General features: G+C 45.7%; 1 protein-coding gene across 2 annotated transcripts in view; it reads right to left on the reverse strand.

The window, feature by feature from the left end:
- Positions 1-12,308: 12,308 nt before the first annotated feature.
- The window catches only part of TMEM135 (transmembrane protein 135), a 346,955-nt gene continuing 343,526 nt past the window's right edge, over positions 12,309-15,737 (reverse strand). For both annotated transcript variants that reach the window (XM_090030607.1, XM_090030608.1), the window contains 2 exons: positions 14,880-14,947; positions 12,309-13,564 (listed from right to left, as the gene is read on the reverse strand). In XM_090030607.1, the coding sequence (XP_089886733.1) occupies positions 13,432-13,564; positions 14,880-14,947 (201 nt within the window). In that variant the 3' untranslated portion in view covers positions 12,309-13,431. The remainder of the gene's footprint in view (positions 13,565-14,879; positions 14,948-15,737) is intronic.

Consider the following 15,737-nt stretch of genomic DNA (forward strand, 5'->3'; position numbering starts at 1 on the left):
CCAGCCTTCTGTCATCTGGCAGGCAGGCCAGGGGCCAGCCCCTTGGGAGCAATCCAGTACAGCCCCTGCAGCCCTCCCAGGGGTGCAGGCGGGCCCCCAATCTACCTGCCAGATGACAGGAGGCTGGTGCTGCCAGCTGAGTCACCACCAATCTTCCTGGTGCTGGGTTTGGGCAGTGCCCAGCACTGTCCCAAGTTGCAGGAGCAGCCTCCTGTGATCCAGCAGACTGATCAGGGGTCCCCACACCCCAGGGAAGGCTGTGGGCCTCTGCTGAGCTCTCCCGAGGGTGCAGGCAAATCCCCGATCTGCCTGCCAGATCACAGGAGGCTGGTGCTGCCAGCTGGGACCCGCACTGGGCACAGCCCATTCCAGGAAGATCAATGCCAGCAGCACCAGCTGCCCGTCTTCCAGCAGGCAGATTGGGGGCTTGCCCCCATCCCCGGGAGGACTGCAGGGGCTGTGCCAGACTCCCCCCCAGATGCCTGCTGGATGACAAGAGGTTGCTGCTGCTGGCTAGGACCAGCACTGAAGACAAGTAATTCTAGCTTTGAAACTCAAAACATTTAAACACTTTCTAAATGTTCCAAGTGCCCCTGTTTCATTTTGAAGCAGGCAGCACAGGGGGTTGGTCCAGGGTGCCACATGCAGCCAATGCCCCAGACTCCCTGTGTTCTGTGAAGCACTGGCTCCAGTCCACATGCTGCAGTTAATGTCTGCCAAGTGTCTGAGATCCATGTGGTGCCCCAGGCCAACTTCCTATGCTGCCTGTAACATAATCTCCCTCCCACATGCTACAGGCAGCATGTACCCTGTCCCAGCCCTGAGGGTTTGCATGTGCCATGAGCAATGTGTGGGCTGGATCCAGTCTTGTGGGCAGGGTGAGTGGTCCCAGTCTGGTCCATACACCAGCTCAGGGATGCTCATCCAGCTCCTGGGGCTGGATGAGTTGGACACTCCTGCCCTAAGTGGACTGGCCATCTTTTCAAAAAGGGAAGGTGGAACACATGCCCGCCTTCCCCTTCCCAATCCCTCCCCCCCACTCCCCAGAGCCAGGCTGAGAAGGAGTGGATGCAGGCTTCCTGATGTGGGCTTGGGGCTCCCTGCCCTGCTGCCTTTCCCTTGGGAGCCCCACTCCAACCGTATGCCCCCTGTCCACCCAGCAGCAACAAGGGGCACAACTCCATGCTGCCACTGCCCTGACTGCTGCCAGGTAGGCAAGGGTCGTCTCACCATGGCAGCATGGGGCATCCAGGGGCAGGGCAAGGAGCCCTGAACCTGCAGCAGGCAGCCAGCATCTGCCCTCACCCCGTACACAAATCTGGGGGGAGGGTACATGCTACCCTATGTCCCCTGCTACCTGGATGAGCTGCCTGTGGCTCCATCCCAGTTCCTGTTCTGGTCCCATGCACCACCCTGGATGGGCAGTGTGCCCAGTCCCTGCCCCACTCCTTCCCTCACTAGGGGGGCCTTGATCTGCCCCCTTTCCCACTCTTCTATACCCTCGCCCTGCCATAGACTTACCTGCTGTCCAGCTGATCCCAGCAATGTGCATGCATGTGGGCATGCACATGAATACAGTGGCCCCTGCATCCCACTCCTGGCAGCCCCAAGCAGCCCCTCACACACTGGAATGCCACCAGCCTACAAGGGGAAACCCACCATTTCCCAGTCCCTGCACAATGCTGTGAATCTGAAACAAATGTTATCTTGGAGTCATGCAGCCTGGGACCAGGATTTGAGGTTTCCATTGCAGGACTGTCCAGCCCAATTAGCGACGGGTGGTCACCCTATCTGAGCCTTACCCAATGGCCTTACAATCCATAATGATCACTAAGGCATGCTGAGAACAGCCTACTGCAAGTGGCATCTGTGTGCCAAGTTCATTTGGTGAAGATATGAGGGAGACTGATTTTGGTAGTGGTTCTGCAGCCCTGAAACTCCCACCTTCTTTTGGTCAATCAAGCCCTGAGCCTAGATATCTTCTGAAACAGGGGTGGGCAAAATGTGGCCTGCGGGGCCCCGACAAAATGTAGAAAATTAATATTTATCTGCCCCTGGCTGCCTATTATGCAGCACTCAATGGGTTGCCAAAACTCAGTAAGCTGCCCTCCACCCGAAATAATCATAGAAGTAGGGTCAGAAGGGACCTTGTAGATCTTCAAGTCCGACCCCCCCGCCTGGGCGGGAGAAAAACTGGACTCAAATGAGTCCAGCCAGGTAGGCATCAAGCCTGTTCTTAAAGACCCCCAGGGTAGGAGCCAGCACCGCTTCCCTTGGAAGTTGGTTCCAGATCCTAGCCACCCCAACTGTGAAGTAGTTCTTGCAGATGTCTAATCTAAACCTCCTCTCCAATAATTTGTGTCCGTTATTCCTTGTCATGCCAGGGGGCACTCGGGGAAACAGTGTCTCCCCAAAAACCTTCTGGTCCCCCCTAGTGAGTTTATAGACAGTCACCAGGTCCCCCCCTCAGCCTTCTCTTGTGAAGGCTGAACAGGTTCAGGTCCCGCAGTCTTTCATTGTAGGGTCTGCCCTGTTGACCCCAGATCACGCGGGTGGCCCTCCTCTGGATCCTTTCAATGTTGTCCACATCCCTCCTGAAATGGAGCACACAGAACTGGACACAGTACTCCAGCTGTGGCCTGACCAGCATTGTCGCCTGCCCCTCTTCTGAAAGCACCATAAAATCTTCCTCTTTGGGTAGGCATTCAACATACAGGGTTAAGTTGTGGAGCCTCGTCCAGGGAGTTTGTTCTTTTGCATATTTTTTGTGTGTTTTTATAATTTATCTTTTTTTTATTGCAGCCTGAACCTCTTTTGGGGAGGCCAGGATATAAATCTAGTAACTAAATAAAATAAATAGCTTACATTGACTTTCTGTGGAATTTGTGTTGTCATTAAGCATTTTGAAAAATCTCACCCACTGTAAATGTGCCTAAAACAGTTCTAATCATTTCATACATGGCTTTTCAATGCTGTTAATGGTTTTCAAAATGTTTTAAATGTTGATTTCATACATTATTTGTATGTATGAATATGAGGGTGACTAGTTTGGAGCTCAGGCAAGGACTCTGGAGCTACCAAATAGGAGTTTCCTTACCAGTTTCTGCTATTGATCTTAGTCAAGTAACTTGAGGGGTCTGCGGGTGCTCAACCACCTGGGTGACAGCGATCATCACCTGCTGGAATTCAACATCCAGGGCAAGGTGGCAAAGGCCTGCGCAAGGCAGCAGCCCTAGACTTCAGGAAGGCGGACTTCAATGGGCTAAGGAGAATAGTCGGGGAGGCTCTGATGTCCCGGAGGGGAGCGGGGCCAGGTGTCCAAGAACAGTGGTCGTTGCTTAAGGGGACAATCCTCCAAGCCCAAAGGGAGGTAATCCCAACATGGATCAAAGGGGACAAGAGGGCACAAAAGCCCCCATGGCTCACCAAAAGCATACGGGAACATCTTCTAGCTAAAGAGGAGGTGTACACCAGGAAGAGAGGGGCCATCACCAGGGAGGACTATACCTTGGTTGTTCAGGGCTGTAGGGGGGTGGTCAGGAAGGCCAAGGCAGAGATGGAACTGGGACCAGCTACCTGGATCAAGGACAACAAGAAGTCCTTTCTTACATACATAGGGGGTAAAAAGAAGGTACCAGGTAATGTGGGGCCTCTGCAAGACACACTAGGAAATCTGGTTGTCGCACCAGATGACAAAGCTAACCTATTTATCAATTACTTTGCCTCCATTTTTCTGAGCAGGGACCAGGTCACCCCCCCAGTGGGACCCCCATAGGTCCCAGGGGAGGCGCACCTAGGACTAGGGTCAGTGAGGACCTAGTCAGGGAACTTCTGGAGGGACCAGACGTATTTAAATCGGCTGGTTCTGATGATCTCCACCCCAGAGTGCTGAGGGAATTAGCAGAAGTCATTGTGGGACCCCTGGTACAGCTTTACGAGCACTCACGGTGCTCTGGTGTGGTGCCAGAGGACTGGAAAAGGGCCAATGTAGTACCCATTTTCAAAACAGGGAGAAAGGAGGACCCAGGAAACTATAGGCCCTTTAATCTTACCTCGATGCTGGGTAAGCTTTTTGAGAGAATTATTGTGGCCCATGTCCGTGAGGAGCCAAAAGGGGAGATTATGCTCAGGGGCAACCAACATGGGTTCATTAGAGGCAGGTCATGTCAGACTAACCTGGTGGTCTTCTATGACCAGGTCACAAAATCCCTACATGCAGGGATAGCAGTGGACATAGTCTATCTGGACTTGAGGAAGGCCTTCAACACTGTCCCTCACCCCATTCTCATTAAAAAACTAAGGGACTGTGATATTTACACCTACACAGTCAAATGGGTCTCTAATTGGCTGGATGGCCGTGCCCAGAGAGTGGTGGTGGATGGGTCTTATTTGATCTAGAGGCATGTGGGCAGTGGGGTGATGTAGGGTTCGGTCCTTGGGCCCGCACTTTTCAACGTCTTCATCAGCGACTTGGACGAGGGGGTAAAAAGCACCCTGTTCAAATTTGCTGATGACACTAAGATGTGGGGGGAAGTGGGCATGCTAGAAGGGATGAATAGGTTGCAATCAGACCTGGACAGGTCACAGGGGTGGGCGGATGAGAACAGGATGAGTCTCAACACTGACAATTACAAGGTGATGCACCTGGGGAGGAAGAACCAGTGGCAGACCTACAGGCTGGGGAATTCCCTTCTTGTCATTAGAGGCAGAAAAGGATCTTGGAGTCATTATTGATGCCAAAATGAACATGGGAAGACAATGTAGGGACACAGTCAGGAAGGCCAACCTTACCTTGTCATGCATCCACAGATGCATCTCGAGCAGGTCCAAGGAGGTGATCCTCCCCCTCTATGCAGCACTGGTCAGGCTGCAGCTGGAGTACTGTGTCCAGTTCTGGGTGCTGCACTTCAGGAGGGATGTGGACAACATGGAGAGGGTCCAGAGGAGGGCCGCTCGCATGATTAGGGGGCAACATGGCAGGCCCTATGAGGAGAGGCTATGGGACTTGAACTTGTTCAGCCTCCACAAAAGAAGGCTGAGGGGGGATCTAGTGGTCATTTACAAACTGGTCAGGGGGGATCAGCAGGCACTGAGGGAGTCCCTGTTCCCCTGAGCACTACCTGGAGTGACTAGAAGTATCGGTCACAAGCTGGCAGAGGGTCGTCTAGACATCAGGAGGTGCTACTTCTCAGTCAGGGCGGCTAGGGTCTGGAACCAGCTTCCAAGAGAAGTGGTGCTGGCCCCTACCCTGGGGGTGTTTAAGAGGAGGTTAGATGAACACCTTGCTGGGGTCGTTTGACCCCAGTACTCTTTCCTGCCATGGCAGGGGGTCGGACTCAATGATCTGCTCAGGTCCCTTCCGACCCTACCAACTATGAAACTTAATCTCTCTGTGCCTCAGTTCTCTCATAGGAAGTAGCGTTTGCCCAAAGGGAACTTTTTTAGGTCTTAAATCACAAACATGTTTGAGATGCTTTGAACTACACACAAAACAAAGTAGTAGTGTTATTTATTCTGCTTCTTGGTTTACCCTGTAAGCAAAACCCCCATTTTGGTCTCCACATAGTTCTTAAACTTTGGTGGTAGCAGATTAAAGTCATTTAATGTTACATCATATGCTTTTTGTGAATATGGTTACATTAGCCACATCTACACAAGACACTGACTGTGCAGTCATTATTACAGTCATTTAGTGCTTGCATACACAAGTACTAAATGACTGCACAGTAACTGGAGTTACTGCACAATAGCTTCCCTGAACCCTTTTTGGTGACACGGACTGCACAGCAGCTCATTACTACTGTGCAGTAGCATCCATCTTGGAGTCTCCTGCCATGCAACGCTAGTGCACAGTAGTAACAAGCTACTGCACAGTCAGCATCTTGTAGAGATGCGGCCATTTAATAAGATAATAGAGGAGGAAGGATCATTATAACTTTGTGTCCCAATATTCATACCAAAATTTAGAGACAACTGGAATTTTCTGTTTCTCCACGAAGTGCCACAGACTGAAGAGTCTGAACTAAAACATCAAGAGCAATTCCACTGACTTTCATAGGGTTGCTCTAAATTTACATTCACATGGCTGAGATCAAAATCCAGCCTTTCAAGTAGCACCAGTACTACAAAGAGCTTCTGAGAGCTTCTTGCAATAGATAAATTCTCTTCCAGCGAGACTATCCGGTTGAAAGTAGTTTCTTTTGTTAACTGAAAAACAACATGAGGACAGGTCTTGTTTTGAAAGGATTTTTGTTCTCAGAAATTCTTTTGCTGTGTACAACCTTGCAAACAGGTCTGTAGCCACAATGGATATCTGGGAGGAAATCCAAGCTGTATTCAGCTAAGCGATCTTGTAAACCCACCTGTGTTGAACCCCAATGTTAGGGCCCAGAAAGGCCCTAACATATCTCCCTTGTCCAGGTGATAAGTCACCTAGTCGTAGAAGGAAATGAGATTGGGTCAAGCAAAGTCAAGAAAGCAATCAACAACAATTCTCTCTCCCAAGTGACAGTTATACACCCTGAGAAAACAGTCAAATTGCCAGCAAGGTCCCTAAAATGCATTACCGGCCCACCTAAGTATCACCTTAGCCTGGGGTGTTTGAAGCTCAACCAAACCCCACACAAACAAAAGCATCAGCGGGGCAGCATAAGCTAAGGGACCTTCTAGAACAGTAGCAGAGAAAAGAAAAGGAGGTAGCATCCCCTTCCCATCACCACATGTCTACTTCTGGTTTTGTCAAGACAGTATCCCTTACAGCGCCAGGGCCCTCCTCAACCCCAATGTGGTTCTGAGTTGTGTGATCAATTTTCCCATATCAGCTTGATCATACCTCTCAAGGCAGCATCCGGGGTTCTCCCAGACAGCATGTAGGTATGATTAAGACCCCAACCTTCTTTACTGTCCATAAGAGGGCCCTGCTTGTTGTATAGATTTGTGCTCCAGGGTCTCCCCTTTCAGTTTTAACAAATGCTATTTCAGAGAGTCCTGAAAACCTGACCCAAGCACAAACTGATGGAGTGCTGTCATCATGAGTCTCCTGAAAGCCGGCAAGGATGCGAATGGCTCCTCCTGCCTGAATGGATGGTTACCTCTGGAACCTAAGACTGACACTTTATGGTAAACTGAATAGGAAAAACGTGGGCACAGTGTAACCAACTGAACTGCAAAATAAACAACACAAGAGCAATTGGGCTGACCCTGTTGTTCACTTTTTTATTCAATTCTAAAATCTCCATTAAAAAACATCATCTGGTGGTCGTACAGGTTTTCTGCCAGAATACTGTGAAAGCCAGGAATGTTGCTATAAAGGACACTGAGCTTCGCATACAAGCCACTATGAAAACCTCATGGTCATCCCAGACTTCTGTCCTGAGTGAACGGCACCCCCTAAAAGATGCAACACAAGAATCCAGGTTGCATTTCCTTTCAGGCTTTAAATACAGCATTTTTGGGGGGGGGGGGGGGGGCGGCGTTCAATGTACAAGAATCTCACACTAAAGAGTGAGACAAATTAATTCCACTTGTAAAGATGTGCCCAATTAATCTGAGTTGGGAACTCCAGATTTTTCTGAGCAATGAGCTGGACCAGACGCAACAGATGCAAACTTCTGTTTGACTAAAATGAAGCAACAGGCAGCAGTTTCACACTGGAATCCCCAGTGCAGGACAGTTTGATATTTCTTCCATCTGTCGGAGGATTTCTTTTTTTTTTTTGGTAGTTAAATGTCTGCCTTTCATATAGTGTTGCTGAAGAAGTTCAGCTATATTTTCCTCTTTGAAGACATTATCCATGGCTTCATTTCCATAGTTTTTATATACATTTGCTCTAGAAAAAGAATTACTCCATAAAATGTGATCGGACCCCCAGATAAAAGACATTTTGGAAAAATTCTTCAACATTCCTCTTGTGCAGGTTTCTAGCCCGCTGGCCTGTTAGGAGGGAGGTTCAGAGCCTTGCTACCAACAACCTGAAGGACCAGCCCTTTAACCTTGCAGATCTGCATTGACTCCAGAGTAACGGCAGTCAGAGGGGTCCTCTGTCCTAGCACTTGTACTAGCTGTGTCATAGGCAGCTTCCTTCTTCACCTGCCTTCACATCTTGACACTCGGGGGTCAACATGTACTGTGTTGGAGGGAAGGACTTAACCCTTTGATACTTGGATAACGTCATTTTAAAATACAAGGTATCAAACAAAGCACAGTGAAGTCTTCTGTACCCTTACGGCAGACCTGAGAGTTCTCCCATGAATCCCTGCTACAATGTCATCTGTAGCTACATTACCTCTGAGGCCTTATCCTGTATCCACTGATGCAATGGGACTCCTGCCACCTTAAGGGGATTAATGTTGTGCCTGGATTTCATACCAGTCTCCCCTAGCACATGCAAGTCACTCACGTTTGAACATTCTTTGGATCTTTGTATGTTTTAATTAATAAGCACAAAACTCCTCCGGAGAAAGAAAAAAACCCATTTAAGATCAAAGTGGGCTTTAATTCACAGTTACACTTGTTACGTACAAAGGACCCAGCCAGTAAAAGGAGCCTTTACATTTGTTTCAGATGGTAAAATATATAATATCGCAATAGGAAGATATGCTGTGTTCTTGACCTAAATGATTTATAAGAAATGTAACAAAAGGTAGTTTGGTGGTTGTCTCTGCTGACATGAAACTTCAATTATAATTAGTTTGAAAAAGAAAATGAAAAAGCTCTTTAATCTCTATTTAAAAAAAAACAAACCTTGAAATTTTGACATGACCCAAAGAATGAATTAAGCCATCAAACATAAGATGGTTGATGTCATGGTTATCTTACAGGGCTATACATCACTGTGTGGAGAACATATGAGCATTTCTGCCCTGTCAAAAATAGGCATTTAAAAAAAAATTAATTGCCCAAAATAAACAATGCTTCATTTACTTCCAGATATCCCCAGCATCTTTCAGTACAGACAGAGGCAACAATTGCATCAATCTCAAAGGATACCGAGACAAGCCATTACAATATAACTATTGCATCTCCAGGCTTCTACAGCAATACAAAAAACTACTCCAGTTGTGACCCCGCTTCATTCAGGATCAAACTTATGGCCATTTAGCTAACCTGTATCACTATGGTACGGGTGTCAAAGATATGGTGTATGGGCCAGATCTGGCCCATGGGTCTCATATTGATCCCTTACATAGGGTGACCATAATTGTTTTAGGTAAATCCAGGATGGGTGGGGTGGAGGATGTGTGTGTGGGGGGGGGGGGTGCATGCACACGAACACTCTCTCTCTCCACCCTACAGCTCCCAGGAGTGGGGCTGGGCAGGACAGTGTTACACACACTCACACACACACACTGATCCCACAGCTCCCAGGTCCCCTCCAATCTTGAACTTTTGCTTACATTTTTTTCAATGGCTGGGACACTGAAACAGGCTGTAAAGTCCAGGACTGTCCTAGCCAACTTTGGACATATGGTCACTTTACCCATATGCTATTGTGGCATGCACTGATTTTGGCCACACATGCTACATGTGATGCACAGGGCTGGATCATTCATCATAATTTATAGCTATGTAGAGAGCTAGAGAACATGCGGCTAAGCCAGGCACGCCAAATGACAGCACAAGACTGAAGGAAAATCCAAGTGAAACTGAATTTTATATTCCTCTTCTCTAATGAATCCAAACTACAGTTATCATCATCATCCTCAATAGACCCCCAGGTAAGCATTAAGTGTGGGAATAAAAGAAATCTCATAAGACGATGGCACCCAAAGCATACTGGTAAATAGAGGTGCATCAATACATCCGTCCCATCTTGGATTGGCACCGATATAAGGAAAATTGACAGTATGTGCAATTGGTTTTTTATTGGTTGATGTGGCCAATAATGTCACTGATAAAAGCCCTGTGCATGCAAGCAGAGTAGCACAAAGGCAACCAGGAGCGCAGCCCGGCAGCATGGAGACCAGTATCGGGCTGGGGGGGGGTTGGGGAAGGGGTGAAGGGAGGGGTGGTGTGGGGAGGGCAAATTGAGGCCCCTGAGTGGAGCTAGGGCAGGGACTGCCCAGCCAAGGCAGGGCATGGGATGGAGCCAAAAGTGGCTCGTCTGGGAGGCACGGGCCGGGGGGTCCTACTGCTACATGCACCCCAGGAGAGTATGGGTGTGGGGGGCCATGTGCTCCTTTGAACTGTGCGTGCTGCCCACAGATCCAAGCACTGCTGCCACCTGCTCTGAGTGCAGCTCAAAGCCTCTGCCAGGAAGAGCTTGGAGCAGCCCTGGCTCCAGCCCACAGCAGCAGCCCACCCTCACCTTATGCACAGATCAAGGGCACACATGCCCCCCCAGGGTGCATGTTGTGGTGGAAGCCGCATCCCCCGGATGACCTGCTTATGGCTAAATCCCATGCCATGCACTGTCTTGGCTGGGCAGTTCCTATTCCTGCCCCAGCCCCAGCCCCAGCCCCACTCCATCCCTCCCAGGGGATTTGTTCTGTACCCCCCAAGCCGCCCCCCTTCCCCCTCAACAAACTTATCAGCCTGACACTGCTTTCACTAGTCAGATCAGTATCGGTTGATACGGCTCCTTAAAAAGTGGCCATCAGCATGGGCCCAAAAACTCTTTATCAGTCCACCCCATTGGTAAATGTCAAATTATTGAGAGAGAAGAAACAACCAAGTAGGTTTCTGCAAAAATGTATGTAGAGGACTCCCAACATCCAAAAAAGCAAAAAGATGATTACAATCTTAACTCTGCCACTGTAAAGAATGCATCATATTCAAACAAGCCAAGTCTTGGTCATATTGTCTTATATAAACTTGCATGGTTAAGGTTAAAGTGTATTTTAAATCTAGCATTTACATAGCAGTGTATTAACACTATCATAATGATTTCATATAAAAGGGCAAAGTGTTGGATGATCAGTTGTTTCTTTTTTGTTGGCTGATTTGTGATCTGTCCAAACTTTACATTGCATTTAAAATGGAGTCTTATGAAATAGAATCATATTTTCGTGTGCAAGATATATTTTTTATAAAATTTTAAAAAATAGCAAGGGCTATTTGTTACTCTCTCTTTGGCTTCTATTGCCAAGATGGACAAGTTAAACATACAGAGCTCAGACACACCAGAAATATTCAAGAACCAACACTGGGTGATTTCAGGGCTTTTATTAAAAAAAAAAAAATGAGAAAACTGTATTTTTTCCAAGCTGCAAATGTTTTATTATCTGGGGAAAAATATAAGAACTGATGATTCTTTCCTTCATACATATAGCTGAGTCGAATAAAAATAATTTAAGAAGCTTTATTTTCACATTTCACAAAAGCCATTAAAAACTAGGATTATTTAATGGAGGAAACAAGATTATTCAGAGAGAACTGTTGTCTAACTAGTAAGAAACAGTGCTCAGATCTTGTAACTCAAACATGGAGTCAATCACCATTTTCATTCCAGTGAAGAAAGTAAAGCAAAGTTATCTGTAAAAGAGTTGAACTCTGAAACTGGCACATAGTCACACTAGTGAATACTCATAATAAAGCATCCATTCTAAAATCTTACCCCAATCATATAACATTCAGTCTTCAAAAGGTCAAATCTTTTAGAAATTCCAATGATAAACAATCTTTCCAGTGTTCCTACCATCCAATCTGCTTAAGCCTGCTTGATTTGGGGGGTGGGGTGGGGTTGGTGCAATTTTTTTTTGCTATTACAAGCAAATAAAAATTGTATGCAAACTACATTGCAAAATTTTCCTTGCCCCACAGTTTGGGCCAAGTACTTTATTTTGACAAAGGATGAAGCATCATTGCTTGACGATCATGATGCGGGTAAAGGATGGCCAAGCAGATTTTGTGCGCTAGCGGGTATGTCTTCACGACAATAACGTAAGTGGGACTTAAATACTGGGTCACATGATGTTGTGTAATTAAACAGAAGTGCATTTACAGCTGGGCTAGAATGACATTGTTAGATGACAACAGGTCTACCAACTAGTTAAATTTCTACACATATCTTGTGGCAAGCACTTCCAGCATATAGATCGTTTTTTAAAAACTGTACGTATTCAGGCTGTATTTTCCATTTATAGACACATCACTTGGCTGGTGTTTTTAGCTGTATCTAAGTAAAGATCATCTTTTCTCTAAAAAGCTAGGAAACTCTGAACATAGGTCAGCACGCTGCTCTGAACTGACTTTAAAAACCAAAAGTTGCAATGACGTTAGCACATCAAAATTTCACTTTAGAACACCCAGGTGAAATGTCATCTGTGAAAAAAAAACCAACCCCAAAAACATGCAGGGAAAGAATGAGGTGGATTTTGAGCAGATATTTATTTCTATTAAGGACCACGTTAAATTTCATGTAAATGCCATAGTTATGACTGTGGGAAATACTGAGGGAAAAACAATTTTCACTTAATACTAGGAACAACAGAACGTGTAAAAATACGACTACAAAACCTGTCAAAACTGCTTTGCTACTACAGTCAAACATTAGGATTTTTCTCCCTTTTGAAGGCCACTGGATTTGCAAGCTTGTATTGAGGTTTAAATATCAAACAGATTCCATCTAAAGGAGTACTTGACAAGCCTCTTTTGTCAAATGTATTTAATTTGCACGTGGTTTTCTTTTTAACTGTCTAATTTGCAGTACCCTCCCAAGAGTTTAAACATGACATTCCTTCTCCTCCGTGCTTTGCCATTTTTCATTTGGTAGATGCTAACTACCACACCCTCCCATTTCCTAAGGAGCACAAGACACTGTGAACTGCCCTTTTATTTTGTCACCCACATCATCAATAGCATTACAGCCCTGGAGCATGACTTACAAATTAACCAGTGCCCCTTTTGTTGATGGGATGCTTTCTTTTGCAGCCACATCTGGGTAAAAAAAATACTGTCATTTTGAATGACAAAAAAATATTGTCATTTTGAATGAACGGGGGCTAAAGGTTTCTTTAAAAATTTTCAGTAAATGGAAAGATGGATTTTTTTTAAGCATATAACTGGATCCGGCTGATGTATCTCACCAGATTCGGACAGTTTGAGAAAAGCGTTCCTGTCTCAGTCTGTAATTATTCTTACTTATACCATGAAATATTCTACTGGAATGAGCTAAAGAATTTTGAAAATATTATTAAGTATATTTATTTCTTAGGTGTATTTTACTTTTCTAAATATATTACTCATTGATTTAATTCAATCAATAATCTACCATATTGTCATCCAACTACAGCAATCCAGAAACATTTTCTGGCTATGGAAGAGGCTTAATTATTAAGCCGCATCTTCCTACAAAGCTTCAGTATTTTGATTGGAAAAAAGCATTTCTCATTGAAATAATACTGAAGTGGAGCACAAGCCCTCCTCCATCTATCTGAATGTTAATTAGCTTTTCAGGACAAAAGGCCAATCACATTGAAACACACTGAATGTTCAAGACAGCTCAATGGGGAACTCCGGTGGGACAACAGTATATCTTGGGTCAAGTCTAGGGATGAAATCCTTGAAGTGTCTAGATGCTTCAGTATCAAATATGTCTAAAACTTTCCTATTCATGAGAGCAAACCTGAAAAAGAACAGATTTGTGATAAAGAAAACACTTTCCATTTATTTACAAGTACAAATATCATCAAGTGCTTCAGTATTGGAATGGTTTCATTATTATGAAATATTGTCCTTCCTTTTGCAATGCACAGTGATGAAAGGCATTAAAAACCCAGAGGGTTTAAAGTTTAATAGTAGCTGAGGGGAGATACATGACAGTGGTGCCCCTAGCTAACAAGGCAGAGGATTGAGCAGACGTCTGGCTCACGCTCCGCTTCTCTACGCTTCAATGAAACAGGGATCTCAGCTATGCTACACTCGCAATTTACTTCCGAAGCTGCACACATTTTTATTCTAGACATGAGTCACAGAGCACATGCTTAGCTTTTTATATCATACTTTTATACAATATAGCCTATGTGGGTTTTGTTTTTTTACAGTTCCTCAGGAAAAATGTCTCCCCACCACAATCTGAGAGAAAACATATCCCTGTCCCCATTTGCCCTGAATCCTGACAGCAATTGTAGTGGAAGAAATTGAAGCATTTTTGGAGTGCTAAATAACTGACCTACACATTTACTGTATTTACTCAATTCTGAGATAAAGTTTATTCCTCATTCAACAATGGGGGCAATGCTTTCTATCTTCAATTCAAGTATGAGATTGGGGGCCATGGGGTGGGGGGTGAAGACAGCTGCTGATGCTCTGGCTCCAGCTCTGGCTCTTGCCCCAAACCAGGGCTGGAGCTGCAGCTGGTCCCCTTGCCAGCTCCCAGCTCTACCCTGCTGCCTCTCCCCCACCCCGCTGCAGCAAAGGAGGTGGGGAGGGAGGGATGGGCAAATTTAGGACAACCTTTCAATAATTAAATTCTGTACTTTGGGGGATCATATTAAATTCAGGTTGTCTTGGATTCGGGAAAATACTGTCTATCATTTGGGCACATATCTGTTATGTTTCACGTAATACTTCACACTCCATAGGATTTTTAAGGAATCTTTCATCTCGGATGAATTAGGGAGGGAAGTGTTCTGCTTAAGCATAAATCTGCCACTACACTCTTCTACATAACAGTCATCTGTATAAAGCTAGTTTGTGAAACAGAAAAGATGGGATGGAAGGGACCTGTGGAAGTCACCTAGTCCAAACCCCTGCCTAGGGCAGGATCATCACTCTCCAAATCATCCCATACAAATCCTTGTCTCACCTACTATTAAAACTACACAGTCTAATGCTAGTAGTTTAGTTGTGGCAGTAGAGTGCAGGCTGCTGCTTTAAAGCTAGTTCAGGTATGTTGATATGAGCTGCCCTTTGTCAGCCGTAAAAGGATGAGTTCTTACCTGCCCTTTGTCAGCCGTAAAAGGAATTTCCAGTATGAAGGTCTTAGATTTTGAACTTCCATCACAGCCTGCAAACAGAATTTCAATTATCATTTCTTCAAATCAGTATGTAAAACATTCCTTGGCACAGGTCCTAAGAAAAAGAAAGTGAATTCCTACTCTTACTCTAATGATAGGTAGCCACAAGCCAGCTATGCTCTTGCTGTTGGGCTATACGCAGATGACTAGTCATGCTACCAGCCATGACCTGATCACCAGACAACAGGCTGTTATCTCCACTTGGAGCAGGGTGATTGCAGCGCCTCAACCCATCAATTCTCTTAATGTAAAGATGGAAAATATGCCATGTTTAACAGGGATATGGGTGTGTGACTAGAAATTTATTTTTGTTGACACTTGAGAAGGAAACTTGCAGGCAAGGAATTTAATTTTCTCTGTCCAGAGGGGTATCAAAAATAGATCCTCCCTCCTGGAGAACAGAAATCTCCAGAAATCCTATTAGCCTCAACACAATAAACTGGATTGGGAGGGGAGGGGCTCCAGGTGAAACCATGTGGAAATAAAGGTGGGGTCTGAGGTGTAGTAGGAGATGATCAAAGTTGATTTATTCAGGAGAGGAAGGGCACTGGTAGCCCTCCTGGGATGCAGATCCTCCCAGCACCGCCCAAGCTTGACTGGGAAAGGTATGATGAAAGAACAGGTGGGGATGGGAAGGAGTGAATGAAGGGAGTGAGCTGGGCATGAGAAGACGAAGAGGTGTCTCTGAGGTACAGAAAAAGCAGCAGGAATTATTACTGAGGGAGTGGGCAGAAAGGATGGAGAAGGAGATTCAGGAACAGCAAAGGGAGAAAATGACTG

This window comes from Crocodylus siamensis, chromosome 1, assembly GCF_052110815.1.
Source record: "Crocodylus siamensis isolate JL-2025a chromosome 1, ASM5211081v1, whole genome shotgun sequence".
Classification (NCBI taxonomy): Eukaryota; Metazoa; Chordata; order Crocodylia; family Crocodylidae; genus Crocodylus; species Crocodylus siamensis.